The sequence below is a fragment of the Anabrus simplex genome, chromosome 1 (assembly GCF_040414725.1).
Source record: "Anabrus simplex isolate iqAnaSimp1 chromosome 1, ASM4041472v1, whole genome shotgun sequence".
NCBI classification, from domain to species: Eukaryota; Metazoa; Arthropoda; class Insecta; order Orthoptera; family Tettigoniidae; genus Anabrus; species Anabrus simplex.
Window position 1 is genome coordinate 1,772,272,382 of NC_090265.1, and position 18,308 is coordinate 1,772,290,689.

Here is an 18,308-nt window from a genome sequence, read left to right on the forward strand (position 1 = left end):
CTAGTTGCAAATCGAGGATTGTGGCGACGTTTAGTAAATTCAGAGGCTTGCAGACTGAACGCTGAAAGGCATAAGTCTATAATGATAATGTATGTATGTGTTTTACATCGCACCGACTCAACTGTTCTTAAGGTGACGATGGGGTAGTATCGGACAGGGCTAAGAAGGAAGCGACTGTGGCCGTAACTAAGGAACAACCCTGTGATTTGCTGGGTACGAAAATGGGAACCTCAGAAAAGCATCTCCTGATTGAAAGCTAACAGCCACATGATCCAAACTGCGTAACCAACTCAGTTGGAAAATCCTGTATAAAAGTCTCCTAAATCTAGTCTTCTGCCGTAGAAATATGGTTGAAAATATAAGGTGAACTGCTTAAGTGGTTTATACAGTGCCTTTTCTGTATATCACTCCTCTTTTATACTGTTAAAGATAATAGCAGCTGTTGCTGCACTGACCTCCAGGTTGCAGTCGATGACTAAGTGATGGCATTTACGATAGCTTTTCAAAGGACCTGATATTTGAGTACTTGGTACATTATCAGAACTACGTGAACTGGTAGAATTTTTACATTTTTTTAAATGATCAATTGTTATTGGGTACGTTTTTTCAATAAGTTTCTTGAGATTAGAAACAGTTTCCCTGTAATTGAGGTAATATGTACTATAGATCAAAGAATACTTGGAGAGACAGATCATTGAACACTGGACAGACTTCTGTAATTAGGTGTTCTTTTGTGAACGTTCTTTTTGTGGAAACAGGGGAATTGCTGTATACTTGAGGTGCGCACATCCTGGCCACAGCTTGACGTCAAATACCCACATCGTCCCTTATGTGACCAAACAACATTTGATGTTTACATCTAGCGATTGCATTGATACCCAAACATTTTGGGAACGTCAATTTATTTGAAAACAAAAACCGTTCACGAGAGACTCAGAAGGTCAAATGCCAATGCTGTAGCCAGTTTCTTTTTGTGGAGCGTGGGGTGTATCCATTGATATTACTTGTTCTTGTCCTGACAGACACCACAAAAGATAGCTTCAAAATCACAAGGCTGAAGTATGTCAATTCAATATATCCAGTTTCAGTCGCTAGCAAAAATCTGAATCCTAGCTACAGCGGAAGGATATCAGATCATCTCTGAAGTAGTGAGAAATTCAAATCTGAACATGTCAACAATCATGATTATAAGAAATTGGTTCAAGATTTCACATTCTTCAATCAATCAATACTGATCTGCATTTAGGGCAGTCGCCCAGGTGGCAGATTCCCTATCTGTTGCTTTCCTAGCCTTTTCCTAAATGATTTCAAAGAAATTGGAAATTTATTGAACATCTCCCTTGGTAAGTTATTCCAATCCCTAACTCCCCTTCCTATAAATGAATATTTGCCCCAGTTTGTCCTCTTGAATTCCAACTTTATCTTCATATCGTGATCTTTCCTACTTTTATAAACGCCATTCAAACCTATTCGTCTACTAATGTCATTCCACGCCATCTCTCCGCTGACAGCTCGGAACATACCACTTAGTCGAGCAGCTCTTCTTCTTTCTCTCAATTCTTCCCAACCCAAACATTGCAACATTTTTGTAACGCTACTCTTTTGTTGGAAATCACCCAGAACAAATCGAGCTGCTTTTCTTTGGATTTTTTCCAGTTCTTGAATCAGGTAATCCTGGTGAGGGTCCCATACACTGGAACCATACTCTAGTTGGGGTCTTACCAGAGACTTATATGCACTCTCCTTTACATCCTTACTACAACCCCTAAACACCCTCATAACCATGTGCAGAGATCTGTACCCTTTATTTACAATCCCATTTATGTGATTACCCCTATGAAGAGCTTTCCTTATATTAACACCTAGATACTTACAATGATCCCCAAAAGGAACTTTCACCCCATCAACGCAGTAATTAAAACTTAGAGGAAATTTCCTATTTGTGAAACTCACAACCTGACTTTTAGCCCCGTTTATCAACATACCATTGCCTGCTATCCATCTCACATTTTCGAGGTCACGTTGCAGTTGCTCACAATCTTGTAACTTATTTATCACTCTATAGAGAATAACATCATCCGCAAAAAGCCTTACCTCCGATTCCACTCCTTTACTCATATCATTTATATATATAAGAAAACATAAAGGTCCGATAACACTGCCCTGAGGAACTCCCCTCTCAACTATTACAGGGTCAGACAAAGCTTGTTCACGGCTGTAAATCTCCTGCCTGGTCCTAAACATCCAGCAAGCCAATTTTGAGGCTAGGTAAAGAATGTCTTTTAGCCCTTGGTGATAAACACCATAGTCTCTTGTCAAGTACAAAGCGTGCAGATAAACCTGCACACGAAAGGCGAAACAAATATAACTGAACCTACTCTACCAGTTTTAGAGAGCCAGAAGGCAGTGAGGAGGGTGTTGGAAAACAAGCCCGAGATGTGTAAAATTGGAAACATCCATAGTTTGTTTTGATACCATTTCCCAAAAAGGAAACATCCTTCTAAAGTCACTGAATTGTCCGCAGTTTCACAACTATTTTTTATTTTCCACCTTGTTGATACATTAATTGCTTATGTTAATTTTAAGGACACTTCCTCTCAAGCATTGATACTTTGTCAATATATGAATTTTTTATCTAAACAGTATTATGTGGCTGAAGATGTTAATATATGAAACGTACCATTTTTATCCAATAAGTTGCCTTAAGCAATTAATGTATCGACAAGGTGGAAAATAAAAAATAATTAGTTGTGAATCTGTTCAAGTGCAATACGGACCATGAAGCTGATTTTGTGTCCACAGTGTTGAAGTAAATGGCTGTTGCCATCTTATATCGCAGTAGATACAGCACCAGGCCCAGATCAGATTTTGATGTGCCCTTAACCCTTTCTTGAACCTTTGCTTGAAGAAGCTCAAACTAATTTGTGATTTTCCAACCAAATTACAAAAAATCAACATGTAAACAGTTTAACACATTAAAATAAATTGCACTAATACAGGAAACTATGAGCATTTCAGAAATGAATATACCTTGTACGTATTATTGATAAAGCCAAATAAAAAAAAAATATTCATCATTTCCCTTTATCCAGCTGTAGCCGGGTAAGGGCAAATATGGTTCCTCTCCATTTTCTTCAGTCTTTCCACCACTCCTCTTCCAACACTGTGCCCAGTCCAGGTTTCTTCCTATAATACTGCGTTGGATTGTGTCCGTCCATCTCAATCGTGGTCGTCCACGGCCTCTCCTTCCTTGCATTTGCATTTCCATCACCTTTTTTTGGCATTCTTTCATCACTCATTCGCTTTATGTGCCCGAACCATCTTAGTCGGCTCTTCTCATTTCTATCCATTTTTTCCACTCCAATTTCTTCCCAGGTGTTCTCATTTCTTATTTTGTCTCTTTTACTCTTCTGTACCATACTCCTCGCCCCCCTGTGGGTGGGGGATGCAGACGAAGAATACACCAATGGTATCCCCTGCCTGTCGTAAGAGGCGACTAAAAGGGGCGACCAAGGGATGATTGTCTTGCAAGCATGAAACTACTTGTGATTAGTACCACCACGCGGAGGACATCATGGGTCGCTCTTGCGCGTAGTACCACTATATCAGGTACCAAATAGGTTTGTGATTACTAGCACACAGGAGCACCGTGCGGTCGGCTTTCGCAGTACCTGTGATTGGTACCACCATATGAGCGGGACCATGGGATGATAGCTACCATGGTTCTGCCTTGCCTATGATTAGTACCCACTATATGAAGAACATCACGGGATAGCCGAAGGTCCCTGTGGTTAGTACTCTTGTGTGCTGAACACCATAGGGTTGCGTTGCCTGTAAATGGCGCCGCAATGTGAGAAAAACCATAGGTCTGTAGTATATGTCGAATTTCATAACCTGTGAGTAGTACCATAATATGTGCAATACCGCGAGTCTCTGCTACTTTCGATTAATACCGCAGCATTACAAATACCATGGTTCTACATTCCTAGTGATAAGTACCGTTATGAGGGGCCGATAACTAGGATTTTGGACCCCCTTTAGACTGCAAGCATCATTGATTCCATGTTATGCTATGGCAGCATTCCCTTGGTCAGTAATCATATTGTGTTATGTCAGAATCTGTGAATGTAAGGCATTGCAGGTTGCATCCACTGATTGTTTTAAATTCATCTCCATCCATTCATTCTTCGTCCTCACGTTTTGAATTCTGGTCAGTGGAGAATATTGGACTTTTAATTTGTCATTTCATTTCGTACCATTAGGGGCCGATGACCTCGATGTTAGGTCCCTTTAAACAAGCATCGTGTCACACTCCTCAAGAACTTCATTTCGGCTGCCTGTATTCATCTCTCATCCGTTGTCATTGTCCAAGTTTCTGCCCCGTAAGTAGTTATGGGTACGTAATACATTTTGTACATAGTTTCCTTTGCTTCCATTGGCACATCTTTGTCCCATAACATGTTTTTTACACTATGATAGAAACAGCTTCTAGCTTGAATCCTCGTACTAATTTCAGCATCCAGCCGGGCATTCACCATAATTTACTCCCCAGGTATTTAAATGTTTAAAAAATATATATATGCTTTGAAAATTAATTTTTAAAAAATTATGGTTTTCAGTGACAAAGATCAGACATTGTCTTTCTTCTTTACTCTTAGACCTGAAAGAAAGAACATTTAATTCTGAATGATTTGATATCAATATGAAGTGTGTGCTGCAGTTCACTCCTGAAGCACGGCACAAAGTTATTCACTGTACATGTAACTGTCATGTCAGTTCCTTGCGGTCTGATGCACGGTGAGCAGCTGTGACTGTGTCGCTTCCCACGTAATGGGAATCACCTTTGGCAAAAAGCGGTCATTATTACTGTCCGAATCATCTGAAAATTCAAGGAGATCGGCGTTGGCCTAGCCATTATGATAAAGATGATGCAAGCATGTGCAACAACAGAGTAATGAGAAGGTGTAAAATTATAGTTCGCGAAGTACAGCGAACATATGATATACCAAAGAAACAAAATAAACTCTAAACTAAAACTGATAGCAAAATCAAATCGTTGTATTCATAAGCCAACCAAAACAGTTCCTTGCAATAACTTTGAATAACTACAACATAAACATGCATGGTAAACAGATTTCATTTGTCAAAAATAAAAATATTTTGTAGGGCTGGTGGATATATCTGTAGAGTAAAACTCAAATTCAATGCTTTAAGTTACTGTCACGATCAACTTTTACCATTTAACAGCCACGCAAATGACCAAAATCCCTAAATAGGCTGTGAGCATTCTCGCCATAACCTCTTGCGCCGATCTATCAGCGCACTGAGTGCAAGAGGGGTAGGTGACATATAGACTGTATTCTCAAAAATAGCAACCGGAATGATACACACTGGAGAAATTCTTGAATGTTTACAGAAGGTACGTACAGTTTTGTTATATAAGAAAGGTGACCCATTGGTAGAGTCGAATCGGCGACCCATGACTTATCAAGTATTTATTTATTTTCCACCTAGTCGATACAATGATTGCTTAAGGCAATTTTTAATGGTCAAAAGTGGTACATGTTTCGTATATTATCAACATCTTCAGCCACATAACACTGTTTAGATGAAAAATATATAAAATTGACAAAGTAATGCTTTAGAGGAAGTGACCTTAAAATTAACATAAGATTGACAAGATGAAAACAAACAAATAACTCAAGAGAAAATATATAAATTATTTCTACAATAGAAAGCAGTCGTCAAGGAAACACTTGTACAATATTCCATAGAGAAATTGTCCTAATAAATATTCTTTTCTTAATAATTCATGAAAAAAGATCAATTTATAAATTAAAAATTATACAATTTATAAGTAATTATCGAAATGAAGAAATCCTGATATCACAGTGTGGCTCTTAACATAGATGAAAATATAACTACTAATTCCTAGTTGTCAAATCTTATTAAGCCTGCTTTCCTTTGGAACAGTAACTCCTGTCATTCTTTCACAGTTTTGCGCCGGGTGTAATATTGATGATGCGTTCTTCCTTGCTCTTGCACCTGAGGAGGTGGAGGAGCGGGGGATATAGGTGTGTCAAGAATTTCCTTGCTGTCACCTATAGCTTCAACTGAGGAGGAATAAGTTGTAGGGCTATATGTAGGTGGAGAAATTCCAATTCTTTTTTCTTGATCCTTCTCAAGCATTTTCAAATATACTAGAATTTGATAATATAATGGATTCTTATATTCTACAGCCTCATTAAGGTTATCATTTTTCTTTACAAGTTGGTCTAATGAATGTACAGGTCTTCATATGTGTTCATTAAGCTGCCCTTTTTTAACTTTTTTATGATGGTCAGGTCTTGTTCTATGTTGGTAAATTTATGACCTGTGGCAGTCATGTGTGATCCCATTGCTGAGAATCTTCTATGTTTTTCAGCATTCACATGTTCCAAATATCTAACTTTAAAATTGCGGCCAGATTGTCCTATGTATGTATTCTTACATTCAAAGCATGTAAGTTTATATATACCGGAATCAAAAAATTTATCTTTTTCCGAGAGATTTATTGTATTAAGGTTGAAAATACTATGTTTCATGTTGTTATTGGTGGAAAATGCAATTTTGAAATTTTTTCTCTTAAATAAATTTGTTATTACATGAATGTTTGGATTATTATATGTGAACTTGATATATTTTTCAGTTTAACTAGGTTCGACTGCTAATTTAGATTATTGCTTCTCCGAAAATTTATTAATTATTTTATCAATCATGTTATTGTTGAAACCATTCAAGAGGGCTTGTTGTCGGATAAACAACAGTTCTTTATTCCGTTCAGATTTGGATAAAGGAATACTAAACGCTCTGTTAACGTAACTATAATATGCTGATCTTTTCTGTGCCTCAGGGTGTAACGAGTTGTTCTTGATAGTGGTCAGTGTGAAAGTGGATTTTCTGTGTATTTTGAAAGAAAATCCTTTTTCTTCTCTTGTTGTGTCTATGTCCAGAAAATTCAGTGATTTTTCAACCTCTTCTTCTAAAGTGAATTTTATATTGGAATCCAAATTATTCAATATATTTAATACTTTATTGCTATCGGTGAGTCTGTTATCTATTATAGCGTAAACATCGTCCACATAACATGTCCAAAAATCCAAACCCTCTATTTGATTAATAATTTTCGTGTGTTCCAAATAGTCTAAGTATATATTAGCCAATATTCCTGATGCTGGGGCTCCCATTGAGAGTCCTTTTTGTCGGTAAATTTTATTATTAAACGTAAAATAATTTTGATTTAACATGAATTTTAAAACATTAATAAAATCTTCAATTTCTGGTATGCTTACTAATTTGTTCTTCGTGGCTGAAGATGTTGATAATATACGAAACATGTACCACTTTTGACCATTAAAAATTGCCTTAAGCAATCATTGTATCGACTAGGTGGAAAATAAATAAATACTTAATTATGAATCTATTGAAGTGCGATACGGACCATGAAGCTGCTTTTATGTAATCCATGACTTATCAGTCGTTAAGGGGGTGGTTAGAAAATCTTTGACTCCATATTTATATTAAAACATGCTTTATTTTCTCTCGTGCAAACTCAATTGATATTGACCTGCAATTTTATAAAATAAAACAAGAACCACATTATTAGCATATTACCCCATGATAGTTACTCCTAAGAGATCTGAATCAACAGTTCATGAAGATAACAAATTCAGAGAGTACAAACAAAGAAGTATTTATACCTCCAGAGGGTAAAGTCTTTCAGTTGGGTGAATCAGAACTCCTTTCGTTTTCAGTTTAGCCACACGTGCTGCACCAGCGCGACCAGAGAACATTAAAATTCTCACAAAAGGCCATTCTACCCTTTTCAGTTTCTCAGAACCGAGTAATACCATGTCACCTCCTTTCAGAGATTTTGCCGTCTTTCCTTTGGGACTTCGGACCAACTATGAGAGAGATTCTTTCCTGAAGCGCTTTTTCAGTTCTTCGTTTGTACTCTTTGAATTTGTTACCTCCATGAACGTTTTGTGTTTTTGATCTTCATAAGAGCTCTGAATCAACAGTTCATGGAGGTAACAAATTCAAAGAAACGTAAGCGAGAACAGAACCTTTCTCCCTCTAATTTATCTAGATCTGATAACATGGGTAGGATTGATCTTGTGTAGAAACATACTTGGAGTTCAGTCTCCTGAGTCCTCCGATACGTTAGTGGTGGGCCATTAATCAGACTCTACATTACACAGTGAAGTTGACAGTTCATAAGTCAGAACTATTTCCTGAGCATCCTCTTCAGCAGCTCCTTGACAAAACTAACCAGGTGCTCCCACCAACCTCCCCACCAATAAGCTGTGGGAGGATTGAACTTCCACTCAATTTCTTGTAGCTGAGATTCATTTAGGATTTTTCAGACAGACATTTCTTTTAGCATATTTGCAGCTCCAATAAAATTAGTTCCGTTGTCACAATATACAATGGATGGACGTCATCTTCTTGCAATGAATCCCTTTAATGACGGAAGGAATGCTTCAGTGCTGAGTGAAGATAACTGTACAGCCCTATAAATTGCGCATGTATACAATGCAATCCAGACCTTCGAATCATTCTTTAAAATCAATGGTCCAGCTAGATCAATTCCAATAATGTCAAATATTGCAGCATCCTTGATACGATCTTGTGGTAGCTGAGTACTCTCTGATTCTGCGTGCTTAGCACTGTCGCTTGCACTGTATGCACTTGGAAATCACATTTCTAATGGTTCTTCTACTTTGAATGATCCAAAACCTTTTTCTCAGATGTACAAGGAGAAATTATATGCCAGTGTGACTGAACTTTTGTTCTTTGATCTTCATAAGAGCTCTGAATCAACAGTTCATGCAGGTAACAAATTCAAAGAGTACTAACGAAGAAGTATTTTTAACAAGAGTAATGGGAGTATTCAGCAGTCATCTACATGAGTACATCCACTTTAATGAACATCAGCGAGAATTCTGTTAAACTCCAGGCACCGTATAAATACTTCCATCCTCAGTACATTGTTGAAATCTGTTAAACGAAGGAAAGAAGTCATTGTAATATTTTTGATTTTAAAGGTACTTGACCGGTCAATGTCAGGAATCTGTTTATTAGGATGTGGCTTTTTGGGTGTTGGTTGCTAGTTAACCCATTCAAGATTCTCCCAGCTTTCCTGCTTGACTGTTCTTATTTAAAGAGTGGAGTAGCTGTAAGCCCACTGTTTGATTTCCAGAACTTTGGTATTCTTGGTATAAAGCCTCACCATCTTCATTCCTTCCAGGTACATATTCCTTTCTGTAACCCCTAGGAATGTTGGACTTGCCAGCTGTGATCACTAGTTTAACAAATTCGTCGTAGTTATTTGCTTTATTTAAACCTAAGAATTTCATTTCTGTCTGTATTGAACTGAGAATGGATGATAGGAAAACTTAAAACGGTCCACCTTTTCAATACAAAAATGTTAGTTTATTTATAACATGTATTTGCACTTGGAACTAGTTTCGACGCTGTTTTGCGTCATCAGCCAAAATGTGGGAAATAGGCCAGCATGTAGGCATTTATATTACACAAGGCGTTACATTAAACAATACACATCTTACAAGGAGATAAAAACAGGGACGAATATAGAAACAAATGAATCATTGAGAAGGCAAAAGTTATACATATTAAAAATAACCTTAACACACATCTTGCAGTGTGAAAGTGTTCTTCTTGAAAGATTCCTGAATATAAAACACACACGCACACATTTCTGAAGAGCCAGCAGGCAGGACAAAGTAAAGTGAAACCTTAAGAGTTCTTCTGAGAAGAGTTCATAATTTTTTCTATGTTCCGACTAACTAGTGAAGTCTCCCTTGAGTTCCTGATAAACATACACAACAGGAAATTCTCCTTCACTCTCAACAATAGCTATAAAGACCAACGGTAAAATTTCATTTTAAATATTGTGCAGAGACGTGAAAGCATGATCTTGAACATGATATAACTCCTTCATATAACCCAATTTTTTACACAAGGTGTTACATTAAATAATACACATCTTACGAGGAGATAAAAACAGGGACGAATGTAGAAACAAATGCATCGTTGAGAAAGCAAAAGTTATACATATTAAAAATAAGCTTAACCATACAACTTGCAGTGCGAATAGTTATTTACTGTCGAAGATTCTCCGGAGCTAGACTGGAGTCAAGGTCTTTTGTGAATCCATCCCAGTTGGCTCGTTGAAAGTTCCATCTGGGTAAAGGCATTGAGTTTACAAGGGGAATTTTCTAACGGATTTCTGCCATAACAGGTCGGTGTTGACTGTTTGGGAAGTTGGACAGAACAGTGCAAGTGGTGTTGAGCGGTTGGTCTAGTTGATGTTTAGTCACGAATGTCAAGTCTGGGTTGTAATCTTTGTTTCAGCCTACGGAGTGGAATGTTCCCTTGCCTTTTACGTCAAAAACCAAGTGCATATTGTTAGTTTCTGCCCATAGAACTGGAGACTCCCCATTCACATCCACAGTGTCATACTGCCAGTTTGTGTGATGGCTGTTGGTCTCCAGTGTATATACAAGGGTGATCAAAAGCCGTCAGTACTATAGGAGCCCAATTCACACACGGAGGCTTGTACAGATTGACAATTTTTAAGTCATTTATCTGAATTGGTATAGTATAAATGTAGCCATCTTCAGTGCAACCAATTACTTGCACTCCATGTAAACTTGACTTCACATAAGTGGCTGTTGCATATTGTTGATGGTGGATAGCTTCGACCAGTGTATAACCGGGTATTCGTCCTCTACGCTGGAGATCCTGTTCATCTTTGGTATGGGTTTCTTGAATGTTAACATCAATGTTCAGGTGATGTAGTTGTTTTTGCATATACTTGCATTTTTTGGCAGAAATGCCTTCAATATCAATATTCTCAGCTTTCAAATTATATATTGCAGGTCATGCTTTTTATGGACAGAAAGCATAAAGTAGTTGTAGACAGCTACCTGCTGGGTGTCTATGCATGAATGGTCACTGCATATGCCTATGAGTTAATGATTGTGATTAGTGCCATCTGGCTAGAATAGTCTGTTGTAACACAGCTACAGTGGCTTAAATCACATCCTCATTCAATGCAGGAGGTACCAAGAACCGTTACTTGTTATATTTCTGGGCATATTGTATGTCACCTTTAATGCTGTTACTGTTTTAGCACCACCCGGGGGTCATGTGTAGGGTAATTTGAGGGGATACCTACGGTTGTGAGTAACGTTCAACCCCATTTTTCTGAAGTAATGAAACTTTGGTAAAATTTGATATTATGTTACCTTACTTTAAAGGCATAGTGTAAAAATAGGAGGTTGTTCCTTAATAAATGGAAATATATACACATATGTTAAGGGACTTCAATATTCTTTCATTTTCAATTGAAAGAAGGAAGTATTATTGAGGATGGTAAATTTCTGACAGGGCAGCAAGAGTGGAGAAAATCTCTATTGTTCAGGTTTATTATTAAGTTGCGGATGTGGCTGCAATTTCGAATGCAGTTCCTTTTGTATAATTTGTTCCAAGATAACGCGTGTTCAGTTTCAAGGTTGTATATAGGTGATAGTTTGGAATATATCTGAAAATCAGAAGCTCTGCAAATATAGAGTACGTGGAATTGTAAGTGATACAGGATTCATATTGTTCGCTTGTTTATTTGCCTTTTACTTTGCAACCTTTCCCTAGGATTTTTAAATATTAACTGTAGTTTTCATGTATGATATAGAAATATGGTGCTATGTATGGTGTCTTATGTAAAAATGCACTTCTTTTTAGAGCATAGAAATCTCTCATCATGGCTGATATCGAAGATACTCATTTTGAGACTGGAGACTCTGGAGCTTCTGTAACGTACCCTATGCAATGCTCTGCACTTCGTAAGAATGGTTTCGTTATGCTTAAGGTATGTATTATATTTCCCATTCAGCAATACCATTCTCTTTCAGTGAGTTTAGATGACATTTTATGTGCAGTCCTGATTTGAACAGTGTCAACAGGTATAAATTACTGTATTTATTGTTTAATTGACCTTCTCTTTCTTTTGCATTAACACTGTTAAATCTTGTATTGCTGTACAGTAATAATTAAATCATATTACACAATTAGTACATTGAAGTATAATTGTATTCAGTTTATTATGGTTTAAAGGTTAGATCACTTGTTTTAGTGAAAGTTTCCTTTTGCAAATTCTTTGGTTTGGTTTACCCCATTGGTAGTTTGTTGAACTTGAGTTTTTGCTGGAATGAAACTTGTGGACAAATAGAACCTCAGTTGTCAAAATTTTTTCAATTTTGAGAATGAACAAATTCCTGTTACATAATGCAATCTATGATTATTCCAGTACCAAGAAAGAGGAGATTCTCAGCTTTCAAATTACATACTGCAGGTCATGCTGTTTATGGACAGGAAGCATGAACTAGTTGTAGAAAGCTACCTGCTGGGTGTCTATGCATGAATGGTCACTACATATTCCTATGCGTTAAAGATTGTGATTGGTGGCATCGGGCTAGAAATAGTCTGTTGTAACAGACAGCTACAGTGGCTTAAATCACATCCTCTTTCAATGCAGGAGGTACCAAGGTCAGTGCAGCATTCTTTAATGCCCATGTAATATGGGAGCAGAAGACTTACCAGAGTGCCCTTGTTAACACCCTCAGGCACAGCATTGCTAATTACTCTTGAGGACAGGCGACATGTAACTTGATCTGATGCGTCAGTGTTTCAGTTGTTTCGATGGTAGGGTTCTGATGCAGCTCAGGCCCCGTGAAGCCACGGATCCCAGTTGTAACAAGGCACTACACAGGCTGGTGGTAGCTCCGTAATGGTGTGTTTAGCTGCATGGATCGGATCCACTGATCCGCCTGAACACGGTCATTGACCAGTGACTACTACATTCAAGTGCTTAGTATGCACTTGCTGCCCATCATGGACTTCGTGTACCCCTACAACTATGAGATATTCCAGCAGGATAATGTGCAGTGTCATAGGGCCCAGCTTGTCAAGAAGTTGTGCGAGGAGCTTTCTGGAAAGTTTTGACTACTTTGGCCACCTCGTTCGCCTGATACGAACTCTTTTGAGCATTTATGGGATGTGATGGTGAGGTTTTCACACCGAAGATCCTGCAAATTGCAGGAAGCTTTGGTTAGCCATCCAAACAGCATGGTTCAGAATCTCAGGTTTTTCTCTTACTTGTGGATTAGATTCCACGAGGAGTTGCTGCACTCGACAGAGTTAAGAGGGCCCCTATCCCATGACTTTCAGCATGTCAGTGTGGTTTGTTTGCATAGCTGAGGGTAAATAATGAAACCTTTAGTATAGGAGCAGTTGAGGAAATATTAAACTATAAGTTAAACAAAGCTCAAGAAACTAGTGTGAGTTTGGAATTTTACTCACCTTGTAGAGAATTTTAGATTGGAACATTGCAGCTATTTCAAACACTGCAGAAAAGATCATAAACACTGTGTTTTTACATAATCTTGTTAAAAAGGAGGGATAATGCCCTTGATCGTGTGGGCAAATTCATTTCAGAACTCTTTAAAGAAAAGTTCTTCTCGGAACATTCAACACAACATGGCAACAGAGTAAGAGAGTATTGGTGGTTAGTCTGAAGATTTATTGTGTTTCTATGGATATTAGTGATTCTTGGTGACTTAGTTATGGGTAACAACTATCTGTGTGTGTGAAAATTGTTTGAGATCAGAATTTTTGTTTGAGGTTATCTCCAAGAACAAACAAAAGAGTCGCGGTAGCATGGAGATGGCAAGCTTGGAGCAGCCACAGCAGTGCAGTGCAGCAGATGGGAATGTGAGGACTCCACCAAACGTAAACAGTCGCTCAGAGGATCTGTCGGCGGTGGTGGATAAAATACTTCGTGAGTCAACATTTTTAGATTCAGTTATGGATGGATTAGTTGAGTTATTGACAGGCTGAAGGAATTGATTTCAATACTAAAGTAATTGAAGACTTAAAACTGGAAATCAATAAACGGGATGAAAGGATCAAGGAACTTCAGCGGGAGCTTCACAAGATGAAGGCCGATTCCCATGATGAAGTGGAGCATGTTAACCAATACTTAGAGAAACAATATTGAAATCCATGGTGCACCAGAACTTCTGAACGAAGGCGTTTATAGTGTTGTGACAAATATTGGTAAAGCTATTGGATTTGAATTAAATAAGTGTGATGTAGACATTGCTCATAGAATTCCCTCGGCAAACAAGACACTGCCCAGACCATCATTGTCAAATTTGTAAACAGATGGAAAAAAAAACAGGAATTTATGGCAGCAAAGAAGAATGTCCGGCAGATATCATCTGTAGCAGTGGGCTTCAGTGCTTCAGATCATGTGATTTACATCAATGATCTTACACCCAGGGCCAAAGGTCTTCTTAAGAGGGCTAAGGATTTAAGACTGAAAGGTTATAAGTATGTGTGGACATGGGAAGGTAAGATTTTTGTTAGGGAGGAGGACAACTCTGTGATAAGCATACGAAATATTGAAGATGTTCTTAATTTAGAGTCAGTTTGAATGGAAATTTTAGAGGCTCAATTAACAAACTTAAGACAACTTGAAACCAGAGATTGCCATCTGAGAATTTATGCTAACTCGCACAGTATCTGTAATAAATGTCTAAACATAATCAGTTTAATTGTAGATGTACAGATGCCAGAAGCCATTATACTGTAGTCAGCGTGTGTTGGGGTAATACGAAATCACTCGTGAAAGTCCGTTGAAGTGAGTTTATGAAAATTAATCTCGTCTTTGTAGGTTCTCTTATTGGATTCTTCATCACTGTCCTCACTTGATGCTAACAAAAGCTCATGTCGTAGCATGTGTATATCACTAAACAAAATTCTACGCCGAGAAACTAGTGTATATACTTGTTAATTAGCAGATGAAAAGGGAATCATCTCTTTGCAAGATTTATGAAAACTTTTCACTTCATTTCTTTGCACTTTGCATTTCTGTACCAAGGGAGGAACATAACAGGCTTGAAAAGTGAAAAACAAACAGGGAGAAAAGGAAATAATTCAGTGTCCTATAGCAGTTTCTGACTATAACAAGTTCATGGGAGGGATAGACAAATTTGATCAGCTGATGGCCACATACTGTGTTTCATGGAAATCTAAAAGTTGGGGGCTAAAATTATTTTATTTTTTGGATGCTGCAATTGTTAATTCATACATTCTGTATTATGAAACTGCTAAATTATCTCAATTTTACAAACGTAAGCCTATGACATTTACGGTTTTGAAGTGCACTAGCCAATCAATTGATAGGAAGCTTTTGTTCCAAAGGAAAACATGGGTAGGAAGCTTCTCCCAAAATTGTCATATTGAAGGGAAAAAAAATGTTAGAAAAGAAGCAGCCACAGAAGCAAAACGATCCAAATGTAATACAAATGCAAAATGTAGGAGTACATATGTCAATGGTCACCACAGGCAGGTGGTGTGCCTGTTGCAGCACAAAGAACAAGCCCAAGTGCAGTACGGTAATGTGTTCAGACTGCAAGGTGGCATTGTTTATAGAGGTTTTCTGCATTCCATCTTAAATGAAGAGCATTCCTGAAAACCATGTTTCATTATAATATATATATTATATAGTCATTTAAGTTCCTTGGAGTTCATTGTATTTTTATGTATGTTGGGTGATGTGGTCTATGTATATATTTTTACAAGGCTTACCATAATTCGAACTTGTCATTGTTATACAAATTTCTACAATACAAACTTTTATTTCGAAGATGTGTATCTTAGGAGAGGTAGTTGATATGACCACTGTCCACAAGTAATTCAATGTCATCCTAAATGAATGGTGGTCACAATGCTGACCAACTATTTCCTTCATTTATTTTTGAAACCTGACACTATCTCTTTTCAATGCATTTTTACTTGCAAATTAGACCCATTTGTACATACTAAAACAGAAATGACCTTTCTGAAAAGAAAAAAATAATTCTGTCCTATAAAGTGTTAAGAGATGCTGGCTCTTCAAATCATGTCGTTGGGTGCTGTTCTTATATTTCTCAGGCTAAGATAAAATTAATATTGTGTGGCTGTTCCAGCCTGGTGGAGCTCTTGTGAATGCAGATCCTCCATTGAGGGTGGGAGATGTATGGGAAGGAATCTGTTACTGTAATGTAGGAAAGTATACAGTAGGTTGTAAGTTGAAGACATGTCAGGTGCAGAACAAACATCCTTTGGTAAACCAGTACAAGTATGCATACACGATTAACTCATTTATGCCCAACTTTTTTTATTTCACAGACTGGAGATTTACGCATAGATATGTTCAATATGGACTGCTACTCACGTAAATATGAACTGAAATTATTTCTTCCAATTTATGAATTTCATGTTTTTGTTCCATATTGACTTACTAGAATTCAATTTTTTGTCCTTCATTGGAAAATGGCATCTTGTTTCACCTATTAAATAGTGCATGTTTCTACGGTGATGTGCATTAACCCTTTGCCGTTCACCATTTAAGGGCGGCTGCCTGCTCTGAATTAGTGTTTTCTGACGGGCATTGAAATCCCAATAGATGCAGCAGCATAATTGTCACCCTTAGAGAAAATATGGAAGTCAAGTGAATAAAAATATGAATATAATTCCTTTTGCATTTAGTTTCTAAATGATCAGTACGTATATATTTGTACTCATCCTAATTTTGTATCTAAATATTGCCCAACTTTCCTAAACCATGCAAGTTTCATTGCTCACCTTAACGGGCACAGGCAAAAGTATCATGGGGAGTAATTGTCAGTTTCAGATAAAACTACCAAGCCTGCATAAATTAAACACCTACATATGCCCTTATGTCAGTGTAATGTTTTGCCAGGTAGTATCAACAGTGCCAGTTTTTCTTTGTAAGTATTTGGCATGAATATTAGTCTGTTTTACTAAAAGTTCATAAAATTCCTAACCTACAAATAATTTAAAAACTTGTTCCGAACCTCTGGAAACTAAAATTCATGATTTGAACCAGCATTGTTTTTGCCATATTTCCAGTTCATTAGTACGATTTTAGGTATATTTCTAGTAACATTTCTCTGTAGCCCTGTCCATTTTCACACTATTTATTCATGTTTAACAAACTGGGATATTTCCCAATGGTGATAAATATTTAATAATAATGATTCTCGGAATAATTATCACTACATTTATCAGAATATTATTCTGAACCTCCTCAACTAGAAAGTTTACTATCTCCTGGTTTCTAACGTACTCTAATTTTGCATTATTTCAAACCTTGACATCTTCCTCGGTAAGTAGACAGTGTGATGAAACCTCTTACATAATCTCTAACGGCAATACAGTGTTGATAAACTAGGTCTGCTTGTGAAATACACACACCAAGGTATGCCAACAAGGTGCTGAGAGCTTATTGAGTCATGGGAATGCACCATGGTTTCACAAGACAAGATATTTGTCAATACACTTCTAATGACACCATATGATGAGTTCTTTGGAGCATTCAGCACCACAGGCGAGTTGAAACTTCAGCACTCTGGAGTGTTAGGAATGGCATAGGGTAAAAAATTGTGAAAGATCCTCTTAAAAACTGTCAAACTTGAAAACTGTTAAGTGTTTTAATTCTGGTATTCTCCATGTTGTTGGATGTCTATTAAAATACACTGTTGGTAATGAACGTAGAATGTGTGAAAGTAAGGTCCGCTTATTTTTATTGCTGTAAAATGTATGCTCATTGTGGACTTTTGAGGTATGTTGATAGCATGAATCATGGAAGGAGCTTAAAAATATTTTTAGTGCCAACACAAAGCAAAAAGATGTCAAATCAAATGAGTAAATGAGTTTTCTGAATTAACATCTACAAAGAAACATGAAAATGAATGTCATTATACTCCGCAGGCCTTACTTCTAAATTGAAGTTTCGCAAAACAAATAAGCATTGCCTTCCCTCCGTTGCCAGCGCGCTACGCCTGCGAGAACAGCTGATGCAATATGACTGCGGTAAACAGCCCTTTTAAATTGTAATACACACTCAGAAAAACGAATGAATATGGACTGAAAACTAATTCACAAGAACTACACTTTCTAACAATATCTGGTACTATATTAACAATAAAAGAGAATAAGGAAATAATACATCACTAACGGCTAATAGCTGGCACAGAAAGGAGGTTATGGCCTACAAAGGGAACACTCTACTGATCTCTGAGTCACTGGAACCCTCCAACAATATGAAACACACTAAATATTGAAGGAAAATGCAAAAGAACGCGAACCGTACCGTACCGAATACCACACGCTGAGCA

At 37.4% G+C, this 18,308-nt stretch overlaps 1 protein-coding gene across 3 annotated transcripts in view; it reads left to right on the plus strand.

Annotated features, from left to right (window-relative positions):
• Nucleotides 1-18,308, plus strand: part of eEF5 (eukaryotic translation elongation factor 5) — a 71,965-nt gene that overhangs the window by 20,039 nt on the left and 33,618 nt on the right. For all 3 annotated transcript variants that reach the window (XM_067138614.2, XM_067138615.2, XM_068225691.1), the window contains exon 2: nt 11,806-11,932. In XM_067138614.2, the coding sequence (XP_066994715.1) occupies nt 11,825-11,932 (108 nt within the window). In that variant the 5' untranslated portion in view covers nt 11,806-11,824. The remainder of the gene's footprint in view (nt 1-11,805; nt 11,933-18,308) is intronic.